The 20,000-nt window shown below is 42.9% G+C and overlaps 2 protein-coding genes across 3 annotated transcripts in view; one reads left to right on the plus strand and one right to left on the minus strand.

Moving 5' to 3' along the window:
- Nucleotides 1–1,170: 1,170 nt before the first annotated feature.
- snx3 (sorting nexin 3) lies at nucleotides 1,171–12,556 on the minus strand. The gene is made up of 4 exons (XM_068724640.1): nucleotides 12,369–12,556; nucleotides 4,869–4,964; nucleotides 4,471–4,595; nucleotides 1,171–2,044 (listed from the first exon to the last, which is right to left on the minus strand). The coding sequence occupies exons 1-4, from the start codon at nucleotides 12,528–12,530 to the stop codon at nucleotides 1,939–1,941; spliced, it is 489 nt and encodes a 162-aa protein (XP_068580741.1). The 5' UTR covers nucleotides 12,531–12,556; the 3' UTR covers nucleotides 1,171–1,938.
- Nucleotides 12,557–13,419: 863 nt separating this feature from the next.
- The window catches only part of afg1lb (AFG1 like ATPase b), a 26,255-nt gene continuing 19,674 nt past the window's right edge, over nucleotides 13,420–20,000 (plus strand). For both annotated transcript variants that reach the window (XR_011103942.1, XM_068724593.1), the window contains exons 1-5: nucleotides 13,420–13,534; nucleotides 13,764–14,038; nucleotides 18,022–18,079; nucleotides 18,174–18,275; nucleotides 18,530–18,657. Coding sequence is in view for 1 of the 2 variants with exons in the window: in XM_068724593.1 (XP_068580694.1) it covers nucleotides 13,420–13,534; nucleotides 13,764–14,038; nucleotides 18,022–18,079; nucleotides 18,174–18,275; nucleotides 18,530–18,657 (678 nt within the window). In the remaining variant the exon portion in view is untranslated. The remainder of the gene's footprint in view (nucleotides 13,535–13,763; nucleotides 14,039–18,021; nucleotides 18,080–18,173; nucleotides 18,276–18,529; nucleotides 18,658–20,000) is intronic.

The raw sequence follows: 20,000 nt of genomic DNA on the forward strand, positions 1-20,000 counted from the left end.
GTCTGTGAGACCAATGAGCTTGACGACCAATTCAGTCTTTTTATTGCTGTGATCAATCCCAATGGAGGAAACCAAAAGAAAAAAAAGAAAAGAAAAAAAGATGACGCATGCGTAATGGGGGATGTGAATCGCTGTCCCTCGATCTGGTGCTGAAACCAAATGCACGGGGCAAAGAAGAAGAACTCTATGAAGATTAAGGGGACAAAGACTTGCATCGCCTCCTGACTGTAGAACTACACTCATCTGAAGACTGTATTTAAGTGGTAACTGTCCTTTTTCGTGTCGGTGTGTCCTGTTTGAGGCTGTTTTAGGTCGAATTTTTGAAGTTAGGCACTAACACTGGATAAAAATATTCAGCACTTGGAAAATGTTTTTGTGGCCTGTGATGTTTTTATTCTGTTGTAAATATTTGGAGTTATAACCATTTAGAGTTGAAACCGAGAGAATAAAAAAAACCCCACTGAATTAAACTGCTCTTAAATAACCTCCATATATAAAACTACCAGATGAATAGTAACGGTGAAGCTCCTCTCAGATCGACATCTTGTTATCAATGTAGAACTTCAAAAGATTTGTTGACATTAATTTATCTGCCACCAAATTAGCAGGAACCAAGTTACAAAAAAAACAACAACAGATCCATGCATTTGATCAGCCTCGATGTTCACTCTGTCACATTTAGAAGCCTCAGGGTGTCACACAAATGAAGTGACTACAGAGAGTAAATAGTTCATGTAAATTCACCAAAAGTGTTAGTTTGAAGAAGTACTGATTTGCTTTCAGAGAGGCTAATCAGGCCCTCGGGGTCCAAGCAAATTTAACATTAACAATCACTATATATTATCAGTAAAGTCTGACTTGGTCATAATAAATCTTGCATTAAATGATTAAGAGTCATTCATTACTTAGCGATTACCTATGCATGTGTGTTGCACCCTTATTATGAAGGGTTACTGATTCCCCTGTAGAAGTAGCCTACTCTAAATAATCACTCAGGACAGTCTAAATGAACTCTGATTGGTCATATGCCTAAACTTTGAAAATGACAGATGATGTATCCATTAAAAAAAAAAAAGTCATGTAATAATACATCTGGGGTTAGCTGCAATGGCTGTGGCAGCTTGTTTGAAATGTCAACAGTCCAAATCAACACATGTAATTATGCATGGAGACATTTCACCTATTTTATTGGAAAATCTTCAAAATAAACAAAAATGGCACAGCAGTATACAAATCTCAAAATGCATATAACCAGTAGAAATACTGCAGTTTCCCTCTGTGTAAATTACTTCTTTCGTACTAGAAAATCATTGTGATAACTGGGCAGGTGCTGGTCGAGACACACACACATATGCTTCCTTTTTGAGAGAGGATCAACTAAGTGTGATTTGAGAGTAAAGGCCCATCAAATGTATGTGCGTGTGTGTGTGTGTGTGTGTGTGTTTAGTTGCTAATTATGGTGCGCAACATGCCAGTATTGGATATATATATATATGTATATATATATATATATATATATGATAGCAAACTCTGTGGGTTTGACTCAAGAGCTTTGCATACACAGAACGCTCATTAAATGTTTTTATATAAATGAATATATTCAAGACATAGCTAAATGATAAATACATAATATATCCATGTTAGTGGCATTTCCAGACATATAAAGAAATTACGATAAATTACTGTCAACCACAGTTATGTGTCGAAACATTCTTGACTCCAATTAGAAAGTGAAAACAAACACCAATAAGGGTCACTAATTTAACTAAAGGAAGAGAGCAATAGTATGGCGGAGGGCGCGGGGAGGGGAAGTTGTCATTGAAATGTTTATTGTCTGAGAGAAACCTGGAGCAGTGAAGAGAGCTTTGGGTTGTCGGGCCGAGCTGGACCGAGTAGGACCGAGTCAGACCATGCCAAGCAGAGCCGTCTTTGTTTCTTTCAGGCTTGTCTGATTTTGGATGGGGTGTAGCTCTTGTCCACGGACTCGTCCTGTAGAAACATGTGCAGGCATCGTTCGTTCTGAGCTAGAGGGTGACCTGCCACTCTGAAACACAGGAGAGCAAAAGGCAGGTTTGAAACCACAGCGACGAGTTCAGAGACGAGGCTCGGTGACCGGGAGACGCCAGTGTACCTTTGGACACAAGGACACACGTGAACGGACAGGAACCGACGGGGGCATTGGACTACTGGATTCAAAGATCAGGGTATAGATTCAGCATCTATTGTCTATGTTGGCTAACAGGGTTAGCAGTGCTAACAGTGCTAACAGCAGCAACAGTGCTGAATAGAGCTAACAGTGTAACCGGAGGGCGGTCTGTTGGTAGGTCCTGCATCCATCTTCCACGGTTTCAAATCCACATGACACTATGCATACACCTACCTGCACAACTTGTTGCTCTGATGCAAGTTCTAATGTATGAGTAGATATGAACACTGTGACCAAAATCAATACTACATGCTAAGTGTTGACAGTATGTACTGCATACTTCTCTTTATAGCGGTATTACAGTCAATATACAAGAGATGAAAATATACCGCCAGTTAATGTTGCTCCAAAAACTGAACTAGTTATTTTTATTATCTGAGAACTATTTTCTTTATTTTCTCCATTTCCTTTGTGCAAAGCATTGTGGGAGAACAGCGTCACATTGGTAGCCTATAGGGGCAAGGGACCTTTGTTGCACGTCCTTCCTCTTATATCCTTGGCGTCACTCTGCCGTCTTCATAATAACACAAACAACTCAAACGCTGCTGAGAGTCGGTGGTCAGAATGGATTTGGGACATAAACATAAAAGGTCTCCAGCTGTACAGGGGATTCTGCTCGACCACTCGTCTACAATGAAACTCCTATCTTACAATCTCTGCAATATTTAGTAATCGATATGTTATTAATAAATCTAGTTAGCGGTGATGAAGCCTGCATGGTGGACTGAGTCACCGTGTTACTTCACTGACATTTTGAAAACTTTGACCATACGTACGGATTAGCAGTACAGGGCCTCAAAGACCTTCACACAACTTAAGGTTTGTTTATCTCGAGGCTTTGGTGAACGTGTCTTTATCATCCTATGATTTACCTAAATTAATCTGCCCTTCTTTAATCCCCTTCATTACCAGTCCTACAGAAAAACGCTGTATGACCGGCACTGCATTGTCCTCCGTTAAAGACACTTTGACATTAGGCTTCCCCCCGAATGTCCCTTCAGACGACGCAGCTTTAAACGAGAACAAGCCAGCGCACCTGAGACCCTAAAAACATCCCATTTTTTCCCCCCCAAACGGTAAATTCCTCAGAACAGATCAACATGATTGACATTGTACGTATGCATCCATCTTAACCTCTAACGGGAAATATTTGCGACAAATGAAGCGGGGGAGGCATTGACTGTGGTTGAATATAATCGGGGCAATCACCGGAGAGATCATGCCGGCTCCCCAGGCATACCCTGTTTTAATGGGTTTTGGAAATGGAGACGTTGACATCGAGGGCAAGGTGCAGCTGAAGCATGTTGAAATGTCAAGACACTGCTTGCTTTTTGAAGTAGGGCTGGAAGCCCTTCCTCTGTACCTGAAGCATGAATTACGTTTGACTAGCCTAATCAAAACCTGATGCTTATCTCCTCTCCTCCCTCTCATTTGTTTCACGGCGACAATCGCGTTTACCATTCCAAAAGATTCCCTCTGCACAATGCTCTCAATCACAGATTAAACAATGCTGCGAGCCACGTCGGGCAGTATTAAGTCTGAACAATGATATGATCAACAGCAGCGTTTCATTCATAGGAAGCAAGAGGAGGGGGGGGGGGGGGGTCTTAATTACCAACACATTCTCATCTTCCTCAAAAAACATATTTATGGATTTTAATTTTCTCAACTGTCTTTGAGCACTTAATATTCCGAAAGGAAACATTGACGCATTTGCACATGAAACAAAGATAATGGCCAAGTCTGCAATCAAAGCAAATCATTACAATCACACTGTAACTTTTATTGTTCCGCAGCTGAAAACGAGGACGCGCTGGATCAAAAATAAGCAGAGGTACACACGCGATCCAACGGAACCACGCGCTGTAATTTGAGCTGCAATTATCATAAATTACACATCAACAATAAAACAAAAAAAAAATAAATGATGTTGTGGGGGTGCACACTTGAGTCCTCTTTGGTCGTTCTTGTCCTTTGCGAGGTAATTATAACGGGGAATTAAGGAGGATAGTGAGGGAAAGAAGACCCGTCCGTCTCTGCCGGCTCAGTTTGTTAACAATATGGAGAGAAGTGGAAAAGTTGAATCCACTTATTGCACAAAGTGTTTTATTGTTCTTGAGAGGTAAAATAAGAACTCACTAAAAAAAAAAAAAAAAAAAAAGGCCAGAGCTGCAAACAACTGCAGCTACAAAGAAAACAAATTGAAGGAATAAATAGTTTTAAGCTCGTGGCAAAGCAGCGGAGGAAGACGTGGAAAGGCTTACTTGTTGAGAAACTGCTCCAGAGCCTGTCGCCGCTCTTCTATGAAGGAGTCGTCAAATATCCCATCGTCCCCTCGAAACGGGAGCTGCCGGAAAAGAGCTTTTCCCGGGAGAGGCGGGACGACCACCTGTGATAAAAGAGCATCCGCAGAAAATCATACGACAGCAGCTAAACGGGCATATGTGACTTATTATTAACGAGTGTGAGCCTGTAGCGATCATGTACCGTTTTATTTCTAAAGGGACAAAGGACACAGACCACATTCAGATCTTTAAAACAAAGATCTTTGAACAACTTCCTCTCGCATACAAAAGCATTGCACATGTGATCAACGTCTAACGCTGATTTAATAAGCCAAGTGCTCGAGAGGCTTTGCGTCGAGTTCACCTCAACGGCTCACCTTGCTTTCCCTCTCCAGCTCTGCTCTGAGCCACTCAAAGTCGCTGTAGCGCCTCCGTACACTAGACTCCTTCAGCTTGAAGATCGGTAGGTTGGTCTGTGGACACACGAAACGCACACAAGTTGGCAAATCGCTATACAGCCGCGTCCTTTAAGTGTTGCCTGGATGTACCGACGCGTTCTCCTTTTGCCTGCAGATGGAAGAATTACATTTTTCAAGAAATGACAGAGATGGTTACGTTCAGCCGGCGCTTTAAATCCCATTCGGTAACATATTGGTGCGTCAATATAATGAAATGATCAATACTTGCCTTTAGAGCGTCAATGATCAACAAAAAAACGAATAAGTAACTATTTTGATAATCCGTTCAAGTCATTTTATTCAACATCAGTTGTTCCCAAAAGAAAAAAAAAAAAAAAAAAAGACATCCAAACTGAACCAAAAATTGAAAAGTTCACTTGTGTTTTGCTCACCAAGGTCTATCGCACTCCAATTCTTTTTGTCGTTGCTATTTTTGTGTGTGTTCCTGTACACCACAGCGCAGATGTGTGCATAATGCTAAGCTGCTGTTGACAAACACTTGAGAGTGAATTTCATATTAGAAGGGCAAGATGTTTCGACATTGACGGAACATTGAGCAAACAGCACATTACAGCACAATGCCAAACCTCTTCAATAGTCCCAACAGCACACGGCCATCCCATGACAATGCACAAACAAGGGGAGGGGGGAGGGGGGAAAGGGGGGGGGGGGGGGGGGGTGAATGAGCATTTCATTGGCAGGCCACATTCACAGAAGGTCAGAATTCATGGAAGAAGGAATCACGAGAGCAAATCAATTGAGCAAGTAGATGCAGCAGGAATACGGTGTGAGCTGCAGGCTGATCGATGAGCGACTGACTGTGTGCAGTAGAGAGTTAACTAGAAGGCTGAGTAAATGGCTGAACAAAAGGAGGGGGGGGGGGGGGGGGGGGGGCTGTACGTGGTCATAAAGGAAGAGCAGAGAAACTAGAGGGGTTCGGGAGCTTCATCTGGTCTGTGCAGGACTAATTGAGGAGGAGGGAGAGCAGGAGTGGTCTTTTCACTCTCATGGTCTCTCCCATTCAGTCTTTTTCCTCTTTATTTCCCTTGCTCTGCGATAATAAGTCAGATTTTCTGCCCTTGAGACTCCTCTTGTGGCGTTTCAATGGGGGAAAATGCAGGCGTTTGTTTTATTCCCTCTCTTTGCTCTGTCCTCTCTTCAGAAATTCAAAAAATGATGGACCCTACCCCAGATTTAGTAGGAAAGGGAAAAAAAAAAACGAAGGGCTGCCTTTCAACCGACTTATTGCATGTTTGACTGTAAAACATATTTTAAATCATTGAGAGAGAACCCTGGTTCATGTCACAGTATACACTCAGGTAACACCTCGCTAAAACTAATACAGTGCAACAGTCCTGCAATATATATATATATATATATATATATATAGATATCATGTGGAGGACGTAGTTTGTGGGGCTCTTCATTTGCATTGCGTTGTTTTTACAGGTGTTTCTATTATTTTGTCCACGAGGGTGAATCTGTAAGTGTTTAGAGGTTTGTTTTAAAGAGAACTCATGACAAATGATACATTGTGTTTCTATGAGATTGGATTCATGTGACAGAGAAGCACTTTGAGATGAAGTGTAGTTCGTTCCCTTGTCCCTTCATGACTCCTGTGATTCACCGTTATTTACTTTTCTCGTGCTTTGTGTGCTGTGAAAGCTGATCGTTACGTTACCCGTGTATGTGACACCACCTGATTTCAAAATCTGCTTTACAAACTCTTTAGTTAATGAGGCGCTAACTTCAGTGCTTACTGTGACCCCGTGACACAAGCTTTGTTCTTAACCACCACCACCCAGCCTCAAAGCTATTTTTCGACATTATTTTGTATCCGGTATCTTTTTTGTGAACCGTGTTTTCATGTGACTCACCAGCGCTGGAAACCTCCCTTTCCCCACTTGTTTCAAGTTCTCCCCAGGTGAAGTTGTCAGTGAGCCCCCTCACTCCTCCTCAGGTCACAGGAGAAGTGGATTATCTTAGCTTTATCACCCCCAGCGCTGCGGCATTAACTCCACTTCTCCTCTCGCCGCGGCCTGTCCCCGCTGCGTCATGTTACCTCACAGCATGGAGCGCCGCAAAGTTAATCCCCACCACAACAGATCACAGTTACAGGTAATCTGCCACCGCCGTGACTCTAATCCCATCATGTGCACACAGAAAAACACCCGACCATGCGCAAGCAGCGCACGCACACGCACACACACACACACACACACACACACACACACACTGAACGTACATGGAGAACGCACGCACAGGTGTTAAGTGTGAGGTTTGACCAGTCACACAGTTAACAATGTAAATATAATAGCCCGTGGCATTCAAGCCTGTTTGTGCACACACACACACACACACACACACACACACACACACACACAATGAAGCTAGCAGTGAGAGTGTAAGGAAAGAAAAGTCACCTGGCCTTTCAATCCTCTCGCCCTCTCAAACCCTGTGATTAAGAGATTGGCCTTGCAGGACAAGGGGAGGAACGAAAACGACAGAACTGAAAAATGAGAGGTCTCGCTCTCTTTCTCACACACACACACACACACACACACACACACACACACACACACACACACACACACACACACACACACACACACACACACACACACACACACACACACACACACACACACACACACTGAAAGAGGCGGTGCGTGAGAGCTCTACGAGTCAAAGATAAGGTTTCCACGGCGGGGTCTTTTTTTTCTTCACGGCTGGTTAAAGGTGAGGGCCTCGGGCGTCTCAACTTACTGGCCCCTGCAGTGATTGGGAGGTGGGACCAGCCCACATCACCAGCCAGGTTTTAGGATTTCATTAATTGTCTAAAAAAAAAAGGGCACACTTCAGCTCTCTCACTTTCTACAGGAGAGAATAAAACATGAAAGAGGAAGGACAGGACAGTGAAAGACATCAAGTTAACTGAAGGGACAAAAAATGCAACATCCAAACACCCAAATAAGTAATTAATGGTCATGTTAAAAGCAGGTTTAAAAAGATGCTGTAGTATTTATTTTTTTTCTATAAAAAAAGGACCATAAAGCTAGATGAACCTCCTTCAAAGTAAACCTTCTAGCTTCACTTTCCATTAGGAGTGTACAGGGTGCAATCTACGCTCCATAGGAAGAGCATGCGACTCATAATGTGTGCGATACAATACCTTCGGCTCATTGAAACTGGGCTGAAAAGAGCCCCTTAAAAAACAGCAAGACAGAAAAAGAGGGAGAGACGGGACAAAGATCACTCATCTCCTGAGAGAACAGTTCAAGGCCACCATGCATTAGCTTTTAGCAGGATGGATTAAGTCAAGTTTGAGTGTGTGCATCCTAAACCTCCCCCATGCCCTCTTCTTACCCCTCCCATATACTCTCCTTTCAGAAGAATAGCATAAAAAAAAAGTGGCAACATAATACCGTCTCATTGCATCATATTCCAAAATGGGGGGGGGGGCCGGGAACAAAAGCGTTGGGGCTTGGTCTTTTGCTCTCGCCTTTCCATATAGCCTCTCACTCGTTCACTCGCTCGCCGGCTCCTACGGCCTTACAGCCTACCCTCTCTCTCTCTCTCTCCCTCTCTCTCTCCGACTTGCCGAGCTGGCGAAAAGCTGCTTTGTTGCCATAGTATCAACTCCCACTTTTGATACTGTCATTTCAAGTAGGATATGGTAGCCTTGATACAATATGTTCCCTATTTCCATTAAAATAGTTGTCGAAGAGGATGCTGTAGACTTTGGATTACACTTGACTGTGCCTGACAAGCCCCCCCCCCCACACACATACACACACACTCCCCATCTCTCCCCATTTTATTAATGACCAAAGGCGCCCGCCCCATAGCCCAAATGGAAAAGAGAAAGAAAGAGAGGGAGAAGAGAAGAGGAGGGGTAGAAGACTGAGTGAGAGTGAGCGACAGAGCTGTAAGAGGCCTTTTATGTACTCCAATCCATAAACAAAGTGAGATCCCAAAGTTTGCTCCCCTGAATGTGCTCTCTGGATGAGATGGGAACCAGCTAAAGACAAGACATTTTGATAATACCCAACAACCCCTCCTCCCACTCTCTCTCTCTCTCTCACACACACACACACACACACACACACACACACACACACACACACACACACACACACACACACACACACACACACACACACACACACACACACACACACACACTCTGTTTGTTGAGGGTCCAAACAAATACAGTATGCTGCTTCAGGGGGTCCTCTCAAACCAGATACCACCAAAAAGAAATACATTAAAGTGGTAAGATAGGACTCTGCAGAATATCTCCGTCCATTAGAAACATGACAAACGTGTGCAATGGCAGAAAAGAAAGAAAACAAAAGACACCGGCTTCCTGCGGAACCATTTAAGAAACGACGCTTAAAACGAAGGGATTTAGGCGAGAACAAAAATCCATTGTTTCAGCACGACTCTGGACATTACGAGTCTGCTCAGGCAAAATGGGATATACGCCTCCTTTCACTACGAACTTCGCTTCCACTTCTTTAAAAACTGAAATAAGTAGATTAATCCCATTGATGTCAACAAGCGACGGTGAACCTGCATCACTGCAACCGGTTGAACTTCTCACACGACAACCCATCTTTAGATTTCACCACCAACCTGCAGAACATTCAAACGCTGCCAACGAGTCAAACGCATAAACTGACATTGAAATGAAATATAGTCAAACTAAACGTTATAAGTTCATCGCAGGAATAAGCCTCTGCTGTGGTGTCTCCACTATACATTCATCCACATACGGCTACCAAAGGGGCTTCAGTAACAGATTACGAACGAGGCAAGTGACCGCACACAGCTGGAGTGAAATGGGATAAGTGGGCAATGGGATGAAGGCTGGTGAGGGGGTGGCTTTCTGCCTCCCATGGGTGGGGGGGACGGGGAGTAAGGATGGGGAATAAACTCCAGCTCCCCCACACCCTGGCCCGTTTCATTCTTCTCTTCTCTCAATGAGGGGATTAGAGAGACTCTCTCAGTGCGGCCACAAGGGCTCTCTCCATTTCTGAGGTGGATAGCAGGACAGCAGTGGGAACAGCAGACAAGGGAACAAGTTATAAACAGAAACTGTCGAGCATAATGCCGCGATAGAATTAAAGTTTCTAAATATCATAAGAAAAAAAAAAGCAAAAGCGTAGTCTATGCATTCCAGGCCGAGGCATTGTGGCTAACGCTCTTAGCGCGCTGGAGTAAAACGCTTCTAAAGAAAGCTGAAGAAAGGAGAAGGAGAGACGCAAAGCAAAGTTGACACCACGTTTGTTGAGAAGTGAGGGATGCGCCGCTTCTTCTGTGGTCTTATGCAAAGCAGGGTCACGCAGGGCTATGAGGTGCACAATAATGGTGATTACACGCATATGCTAATTATTACACGCTAATCAAGTACAGTAGCCTTATATTCAACGCTAACGCCTGGAGACGGCTTCTCTTCCCTCGACCCGTTTCTTTAAGGTAAAGTGAAACTATAAATACTTCAGAGCTGCTCACCGATAGAAATACTTCAGGCCACTAACTACAGGGGTGTCAGTCAACTGAAATGACAACTTAAAGATAAGAGATTGGGCAATCAGATGTGATTAGTGACTACCTGACAATTTCAGACTCAACACAGCGTTAAAAGTGCATACAGTAGAGTCCTGGAATGGCTTCATTTATGCAACATTATATTTGGTGACAGACATGATGGAAAAAGAAATGTCTTTGATTTTTTTTTTTTGTCAAGTCCTGAAAATGGTGCCATTACAAAGATAATCACGCCACTTCCTCGTATGTTTGTGTTGGCAACCTATTGGATAAAGAGTCTCACAGCTGATCATATCATAGCTGAGCGCTGAATCGACGCCTAATTTAAGCTCGATAATTCGTTCTTGGCCTTGGAATCAGCAGGTGAAAAAAAACCTCTCGGTTCTAGGTCTAGACTGTGCGATATGGTCAAAAGCACGTGGAACTTTAGATGGTATTTTTTTCTCACTTATTTAGTATGATCATTGACATATGAAACCATCAACAAATATACAGGATCTGTGTTTTGCAATAGTCAAGAATGTCCAACCGTCATTCTCCTTCCTGGTTGCTCAATATTGCCAAACTTCTGGACAGTGTAAGCCAACAGTCAAACGCATACACAAGCATTTAGACCCACATGCTTCTTTACAGGAATGCACATGCAGACATCAGCAGTAATACTACTGCACTGTAACACTATTACATTACTACTTCCCCCAGCTTTTACTCCATGTTTTTATCCTTAGCTTTTGTGGATTTGGTAGTATTCTTTTTCTTGTTTCTATGTATATTGTAAAAGTTTTTCCACTGCCCAAATTTAGTTCCTCGTGGAAATGTAAGTATTTTGAGTTGAACTATGGATGGTAGGAACTAAGAAGAAAAGCATTTCTTCTCCACTACAAGTTCTTCAAAAGAGTAGGAGGAAGGAAATGTGTTAGGAGGGGGGGGGGGGGGGGGGGGGGGGTGGGAGAGACTGGAAACGATCCGGCAGCAGAATACATCCTGCCTACAGTTCCAGAGAAGCTGACTTGCTAAGTTGTGTTCCCCTTTGGCCCACTACTTTGGATGACTTTCAATGAATAACCAGTAAAGTCAGCACAAACTAAAGCATTCTTAAACCTACCAGCATCTCCTATAAAATAACAGCACATGTGTATGGAAGGAGCAAGCAGGGCATTTGGTCATACAGGCCTTTTAGGTTTGAACATCAAGTGTAACAATTCTGTTATCTGTTCTTTGCAGTCAGAAAATGGGGTGTGGCTGTAGTTCAACTCCTCTGTTCGGGAAGGCTCCAACTTATAGGAGGAGTCATTTCATCATCGTTTATTCAGCTTGCTGCATGGGCTGTATAACTTTTATTTGAAGACATGTGACTTGTGTGAATTGGTAAAACAGCTGCACTGGCACGACACTGTGGAAAAACACTTGAGGCTAATGTAAACAAATTCCCTTCATTAGCAGAGCTATAACAACATGTCTGTTACCAGTAAAGAAAACTATAGTTAAGTATTTATAGTTGTTGAAATTGTTGTCTAAATCCCTCGATTACCTAAAACGTTTAGTCAAATAACGTCGAGCCATCGCTAACATCAGTAACTAACGTTAACTCGTTAATGCCAGCGAGCTAACCAGTGCTAGCTAGCTTAACGAACTACTAGCCCACTTGCTAACGTTGGCTAACTCGTTTCGCACTAAACGCCGACTTTTCGTTGATAATCATTCACACATTTAAATATCGACAGCGTTATTACGTGCACGTCTTTTTGACAGCAGTGAACCTGATGTCAAGAAGTCATTACTTTTTTTGACTGCAGGAAAAACGTTAGGTAGCTCAGGTAGCTATCTTACGGCTAACGTCATTAGCACTTGTTACTGCAGGCTCACCTTCAGTCTGACTTCATACGTGGTATATCTGGTCCTGCCGACCCCGGTGGTCTCAGGGTTGCTCACATCAATCTCTAGAAAGTTACTTGGGGGTCCATAAGCATCATTTAAGTTCTGAGGCTTAGAGAAGAGCCGTCTTGTGTCAGCTATGGTATCAGCCATTTCTCCCCGTCCTTCGAGCAGCTGGAATAATCAGTTAAGTTAGCCAGAATACAAATAGTTACATCCCGTTGGTGACCTTCAAAATAAAACATGTGGCGGATGTTATTTCCGCGTAATAAGAAATGAAGTCGGTAAAGTGCATAATAATATACAAATACCTGTATTTACAGATGCCATATATTATATATGTACTTTCCAACGCGATTAAAACGCTAACACATCTAAAAAGTACAAGAGTAACTTTGATGTTGAAGGCTAATGAGGAGACTTCCGGTATTGCTCTGTGCCTCACTATCGCGAGCTTGAAAGGCCAGCGCGCTGCACTTCCGATCAGCTGAGGTTCAGCTGACGCTCCTCGGCCAACAGACACTCGGTTTGTTTACAACCCGCCAGACAGCACATTGGCCATAATCACACTTTTTGGAGGATATACATAACTTCAATTGTTTTAAGTCTATAGTCGGACCAAGAGTACGTCGCAATGTAAAGTAATTGCAGCTAAGATCGACATAATTGAAGTGCTTCTGGACTTAATACTCAATATATTGCTTATTAATAAAACACGTCACTTAGAAAACGACAAGCAGAATATATAATCGTATTAATAAACAAGTACATAATATATAAACATGCCCATTTATGGGTTATTTTATAAGTAAGGCTTTTATTTCTACATGTCTTACGTTATTATTTCATGTATTTACCATTTCGTCATGTATTTACTTATTAAATGGCGGATTTATTCCTCATAGTTTACATGCTTGAATTGAAATAAATCAGTAGGACATTTGTTATCTCTGACTAAACGTATTCAAGACATGCCACGCTTGTCATGTGGTTTAGCTCTGTCAAATGATTGTCAATAAAGTTTTGAGCGTTTTGAAACATCATGGCGGCGTACACGGCCCCCGCAGCCGTCAGATACTCAATATTTGTTTTTCAAAGAAGCAGTTTTCTGACCTCAAAGAAAATGTGCCGACTGTCAGCAATTTGCTCCGGAAACGGTGCGTGTCTTTCAGTTCTACTGTAGGTGTGTGGTAGTCAGAATGTGGGAGATCTCGTGTATTAAACCCTGTCTTCTTAGGTAACTACATCGCCCATAACCTTCGGATCACACTTTACTGTAGCGCCCTCTCTTTCCAGTCACGGTTGCATTGCATCTAACGGCGTATGTAGACTCAAGGTATGTTTGTAAGCTGTGTGTAAGAATGCTTTTTGCTGTAACGCTTCAAGGTTACGCTACTTGGAGGAGCTGCAGTTCATCCGCATCCTCCCGCTCCTCTGAGTCTCCAGCAGCAGATGCTTGTGCCTTCAGTGGACACTATGGTCGCCTAGTTCAGCGTGGCTCCCTGAGGAAAGATGCTCAGCAAAGACATGTTCTCCAGCAGCTGTCTCTGCTGCAGCACACCCTGAAGAACTACAGTAACAGCGTCTACTTAAACTCTAAAGATGATAGAGACCCCCGCACTACAACAGCTGAACACAAAGGCGGTGGATCTGCTACTAAGGTAAAGGAGTTATGGTGACACCTTCTGTGACGCCCATGTTTATAATGCATTATAAACATACTGATAATGCATTATAATTATAATGTCATTATAAGTTACTCTGTTTGCTTCATGTAACGGGAAACATGAACAACACATAATGTGCAATACATCTGTAGTTAACTTAAAGCGAACAATGGCCACTATGAATAACGTATAATCACACCGTAATGATTATAATCACTGTTATAATGCATTATAAAAAGTTTATAATGTATTACAACTATGGAAATTATAATACACTATGATCCTTGCAAAAAAAAAAGTGTCAGTGAGTGACACTTTACCTTATAAGTCATAATAAAACGCATATGCATATTTCTGAGTTCTTATAACTATAATCACACAGTATTATAAGCAGGTCATAGTGCATGGTAAGTATGTATTATAGACATAGAAAGTGTTACCAGTGTGGTTGTACATGGTCTGATAAATATATCCTCAACATGTACTCATCTCAACAAATTATATTCCACAACATACAATGAACTTTGTTTATAAAAAGGTGTTTTATGTTATTTGTCATGAACACCATGCATGATTCTTACTAAACAGTACTACATCAAAGTAGTTTAGCTTAATTTAAGTCTGTATAGATTATTCCTTTTTGCTAGATATTTGACATGGTTCTGGTCTTCAAAATGAACAACAACTGATGAAGACCACAGCAGAGACCTAACGGCCATGATATACAACGACCGGGTGCCTCACTCTGATTTAGCCTAATTTCATTTGCTACAATGAGCTCAATGAAACATTTTGAACACACCGTCTCCAAATTCTCCCAGAGCAACAAGTTCTTCATTTCTGTGCAGGAATTCTCCAAACATAAACTCAATGCTCTGTAATAGTTGATGTGGGAGAGGGAGTATTTGCAGATTACACCAATTAATACAAGACCAGCAGGTCTATATGATCAAGACTCGAGCTTTGACTAAACAATCCAGACTCAACTCCACTCGCTTTTTTTTCCAGAGGGTTTCAACCGTATGATATGGTCTTCATCGGTGGGCGGAGTTTTGTCATGTATGTACATCTGGACCTGTATACGTCAACAGATCCATCAATGTGACAACTGAGCAAACTCCAGCCCCTCACAAAGACCATGTGATGTGGTTGAAATGATGAGGAAAAAAAAGCCAGTAAGTAGACCTTTGAGTGGGGTTTTGTATCGTCAATCTACTATTTCCAGTTCAATAATTAACCGCCATGCTCTCGACTAGTGCGATGTCTGAAATCATGCCCCCATTCACTCGTTCACTATTCTCTACATAATATACACTCAATAGAAGTAGTCGCTTGAGATTTTGGGTACTTCTGAGTCATTGATATTTGGCATTGTTTGAACATAAAGCAAAAAGTAGTGTTCATGCTGTCGAGACATTTTTTTTTCCTTTTATGGGATTTTTGAGTATTAATTACTAAGAATTGTGACACAACAAACTGTTGAAAGGTGAAAATAGTGAGTGATTACAATACGTTCATAATTTGCACGGCAGCATGAATTTGTTTGCGAGTCCTTTACAGTGTGGCATCTGGACTCCCTTTCTGTCGTGAAGCCTCATTTGACGTCCAACATGTGAAAAAGGTCTCCGCAGAGTCCACTGCACTGTACTCCAGTTGTACCACTGACGGCGGCCATGGGGCTCGGGTCAAAGGGAGGGTAGGGGTCTGGGAAGTGTATTGTGTGCATGTGAGTTTTGGAACGGCGTAATGTAGGGGGCTGTTGTTGTTTTTAGGTCAGGGGAGCTGACTGTCTAGTATTTGGTGGTGGGAGTTGTTTTGTTGGTTTGGCTGGCACAGACAAATAGGGTTAGGCGGAGATTTTGGAAGGCAGCGGGGCAGACCTCCCGCTGGGCCCGTCCCGGCACTCCTCTCAGTCTCTCACCATCTCCATGCAGTAATGAGGGGATCCCCATTGTCTGGGCCATTCTTGTCCTTTTTGCTTTTGATTCGGGACTCTGACAAATACTTTGGTGTTAGGCTATCAACACCACCGCCCCCCCCCCCGCCCCCCCCTCTCTCCACTTGCACCTTATTTCTTGCTCTGTCTCTCTCACACACACACACACACACACACACACACACACACACACACACACACACACACACACACACACACACACACACTGACTGGAGGACTTATGCAATTAATCTGGTTTGAATCAGGTCATACCACTGTCCTTTCGGTGTCTGTTCTCTCTTTGGAAGTGCCGCCATTGTCCCCACTAACTGACCAAGTCTGTGAGGAGAGTACAATTGACTTAATATTGACCCAATGTGGCGTGGTTTTGCGGATGGTCGGCTAACAATGGGCCATTGTTTAGAGGGAGCCACTCTCTACAAGTCAGACCTGCGTCACAGAGTCCTCCTGTACGCTGGAGGTCTCCAGCAGGACAGTTGTACCGCTCAGACCTAACGTAGACGCCTACAATCACTCCTGTAACCTTCTCAGTGAGAGACGTGACATCTCTGGCTGTAGATAAACATGTTCAAACGCCATTTTTCCCGAAGTCATTTCTAAGCCAAAGTTACCATGTCCTGCATGTGAACTTTCCACTCAGTCTATACACTCCTCCAGGAGGTGAGACAAGGGCCACAGAGCTCAGCTAGACAGAGTGGCTGTGGGACAGCCTTGTCCTTCTCCACTCTTCCGTGGCAGAATGGCTTCCAGCCACCACTGACAATTACCCCGCCATGCCAGAGGGCAGCTTGGGAAGTCAGGGAGAAGTCACACACTGTTATGCCAGAGCAGACAGGAAAGGCTTGTTGCTCCTCCAGTATTTCACTCCAGCACAGAACAGGCGACATGGAGGGATGGAGGGGGTTGAGGGGAGGAGTGGGGGAGAGGGCAGAGAGAGAGAGAGAGAGAGAGAGAGAGAGAGAGAGAGAGAGAGAGAGAGAGAGAGAGAGAGAGAGAGAGAGAGAGAGAGAGAGAGAGAGAGAGAGAGAGAGAGAGAGAGAGGATGGGTAACAAGTTTGTTTTTTTCATTTGGTTTTCAATTGGCCATTGTCTGCATTTACCAGAGTCAAGTGCTCCTTGTGCGGTGGACCCTGGGTACCGTCTCCATAAAATAGTTGCTAAATTGAATTTTAAGAGGACAAACCTTTCTATTTAGCGCTTGGTTAATTCCAAAGCTATTTGGCGTTGCCCGGTTACAGAGATGGACAATCCTCAACCCCACTGTTGTTAGACCCTGTATTAAACATCTATCGTTTGTCTTCCTATATACAAATATGCTCCAAGTTATCATTACATGTCACGATTCAACTGACGACGCATGTGTTTACATGGCTTTACAGATATTTGGCTTTACTTGATTTTCTCAGCTTGGTCACACAGAAGACGTTTTTTTTTCTTTCTTTTTTTTTTTTAAAGCAAGGACCTTTTGATGATAGGAGGCAGGCAGCACAATGACTTCCAGCAGCACCTCAATGCAACAGTACCGTATCACAATTAGCAGCGCTAAACAGGCTGCACAGACAAGTCCACTCCATCTCGTATGGAGCCTCATCCAGTCCTCTCCGTTTTGTCTGACAAATCCCCCCATTGTTCCTCTGATGATGCTTTTCTTTCGTGGGAACCCTGGCTTGTCTTGTTGATTAGATCCCCTTTGTCTTCCTCCCCTGCAGTGGGCTAGTCTGGAGAATGTGAAACCTCACACTGTAGTGGTGGCTTAATGCCTCAGCATACTTTGTTTATTAAACGATGGATCAGTCTTATATGTTAATGAATATAACGAAGTTTATGTAGGTCACCAGCTATAGTGTTTTGTGCTTCTTTTTTTTTTTAAATCAGGAATTCATTTTGAATAACCATCGTGATTTATGGTGAACTGCTGTGCATCGTTGTTTATGGTGACAAGCAGCTGTTAAAAGATTTGATGTAAAACAAACATACTTTTGTCACATCCTCATTTTTTTTCCCTCTTTCTCCCCAACAGGAGGAACCCTCTCCATCATCACCACCACCCAAAGGCTTCTACATCTACGGAGATGTTGGTAGGATCACAAAATAAATCAATAAACATTACCATGGTATTTTAATTCTTCTACAAGAAGTTAGAATAATTGCTTTTTCTTGAATCCCTCTCAGGCACAGGGAAGACCATGCTCATGGATATGTTTTATTCCCATGTGGAGAACACTCGTAAAAAGAGAGTCCACTTCAATGGCTTCATGTTGGACATCCACAAAAGTAAGTATTATCCTCCCACTCCACAGCGCTAACTGCTGAAGATTTGCTGGCTTGACTTTATGGAAGTTAATGACTCCTCGAGCGCTGGAGATCCTATATTTATATCCCTCTGTTTGTCCTGAAGCCCTCCTGCTAATTGTCTACCATTATGCATACAAGTGAAATTACCGCTTTATTCAGTATTGTCACTGGGTTTTGGGTTGCCGATGCAGGTGTGCTTTAAGATGTGCCTGACGTTTGTGTACTGCTTAAAGGGATCCATCGGAGGAAACAAAGCCTGCCAAAACGCGGGCTAGGGAAAATGTTCACCTACGACCCCATATCACCGGTTGCCATGGAGATCAGCAAAGAAACTTGCCTGTTGTGTTTTGATGAGTTTCAGGTGAGCGAGTTTGTTATTGTGTGTGTGTGTGTGTGTGTGTGTGTGTGTGTGTGTGTGTGTGTGTGTGTGTGTGTGTGTGTTAAAACCTGCTTGCAAGTAGCAAACCATATATCAACTGCATACATTTGATTAAACAGTACTACTCTGACACTAGTATTAAGTAATGAGTGATACTGCTAAATATACTGCTAGTACAACTCTTTATAACAATTTCATACTGATGCTTAGGAAGGTTATGGTGAAAAAAAAAATGGGATGATTAAATAAATAGCCATAGTCTTTAAAATGGGCCAAAGATTTAAGGTAAATGTGTCGTTTGGAGCATATTGTGCGTATGGGATAGATCATGTTTTATGGCATTTTAAAGGATTCAAAAATTAAACAAAATATCCCAAATGACGATAAAACTTAATATGTGAAATAATGTTCCAGATAAACAGACAGTCAATCTGACCTACAGTCATGCTGACGTCATTTTTTGTGCATTAAACTGAGGGGAAAGGGAAGCCGACAGCAGATATGCTACAGATTAGAACACAAAAGCCAGAATCGGCAGGAAGCCACAGGAATTGAGACTGACGTGTGTAACTCACACAAAAAACATGTTAGATTTAAGAAGTGAGCGTTCAATCTGTGATCACTATTCGTGTTCAATTAAAGCCAGCGTCTTTCCTGTCTGAACAACTGGACGCTTCACATCTTGATACCCCCACAAAAACAGAACTGGGGACACCTAGTGGCCTTTTTGAATAAAACATAATTGACTCCCAGTAGCAATGAAACCTTCTCTCTCCTCAGTATGTAGCAAAGTACTAATACAGCAGCGGTAAATGCATAAAGAACGTCACATGTACTGATGTATAACATTTCCTTGTCACTCTGTTGAAACTGCAGCAGTCAGTTGAGTCAATGATCTGCTCCCGTTGCTTGTTGATGCACCCACACTGTCAGTTTGCTCCCGAACCATTAAAACCAAAGTCACCCGTAGTTTTTGAAATCTGGATATACAGAACTGAAAGGCACTGTGAGCCATTAGTGCTGCAGAACTTTGACATCATTTTGCTCTCTGGTGTCAAAGGAGAGAGCCACGACTGAAGCTCCCTGTAAGCTAGTCCGCCGTCCACAGAGTAGAGAAAGACGTGTGCTCCTGTCTTCATCATTAGCCAGCCAAACACATCTGTTAGCCGCACAATGCCGTCCCTCTTACTGATATCATTACAGTTAATGCCAGCAGGTCAAGGGTCACAGAAGGTGCGCTTGCTCTCTCTAATCACTCTCTATGCATCTGTGAGGATCAAGAGCTGCTCCTTTCATCCACCCGTCTTTCACATTTTAAACTGCGC

This window comes from Cebidichthys violaceus, unplaced genomic scaffold, assembly GCF_023349555.1.
Source record: "Cebidichthys violaceus isolate CVI_PGR_0920_01 unplaced genomic scaffold, fCebVio1.0.p SCAF_31, whole genome shotgun sequence".
NCBI lineage: Eukaryota > Metazoa > Chordata > Actinopteri > Perciformes > Stichaeidae > Cebidichthys > Cebidichthys violaceus.

Bases quoted from the DNA above. Each gene is read 5' to 3' on its own strand.
- snx3 (XM_068724640.1), bottom strand. From the start codon at position 12,530: ATGGCTGATACCATAGCTGACACAAGACGGCTCTTCTCTAAGCCTCAG. The intron at 4,965-12,368 runs GTGAGCCTGCAG...GTGTGTCCACAG, and splicing joins CGTATGAAGTCAGACTGAAG to ACCAACCTACCGATCTTCAA. The intron at 4,596-4,868 runs GTGAGCCGTTGA...CTTTTATCACAG, and splicing joins AGCTGGAGAGGGAAAGCAAG to GTGGTCGTCCCGCCTCTCCC.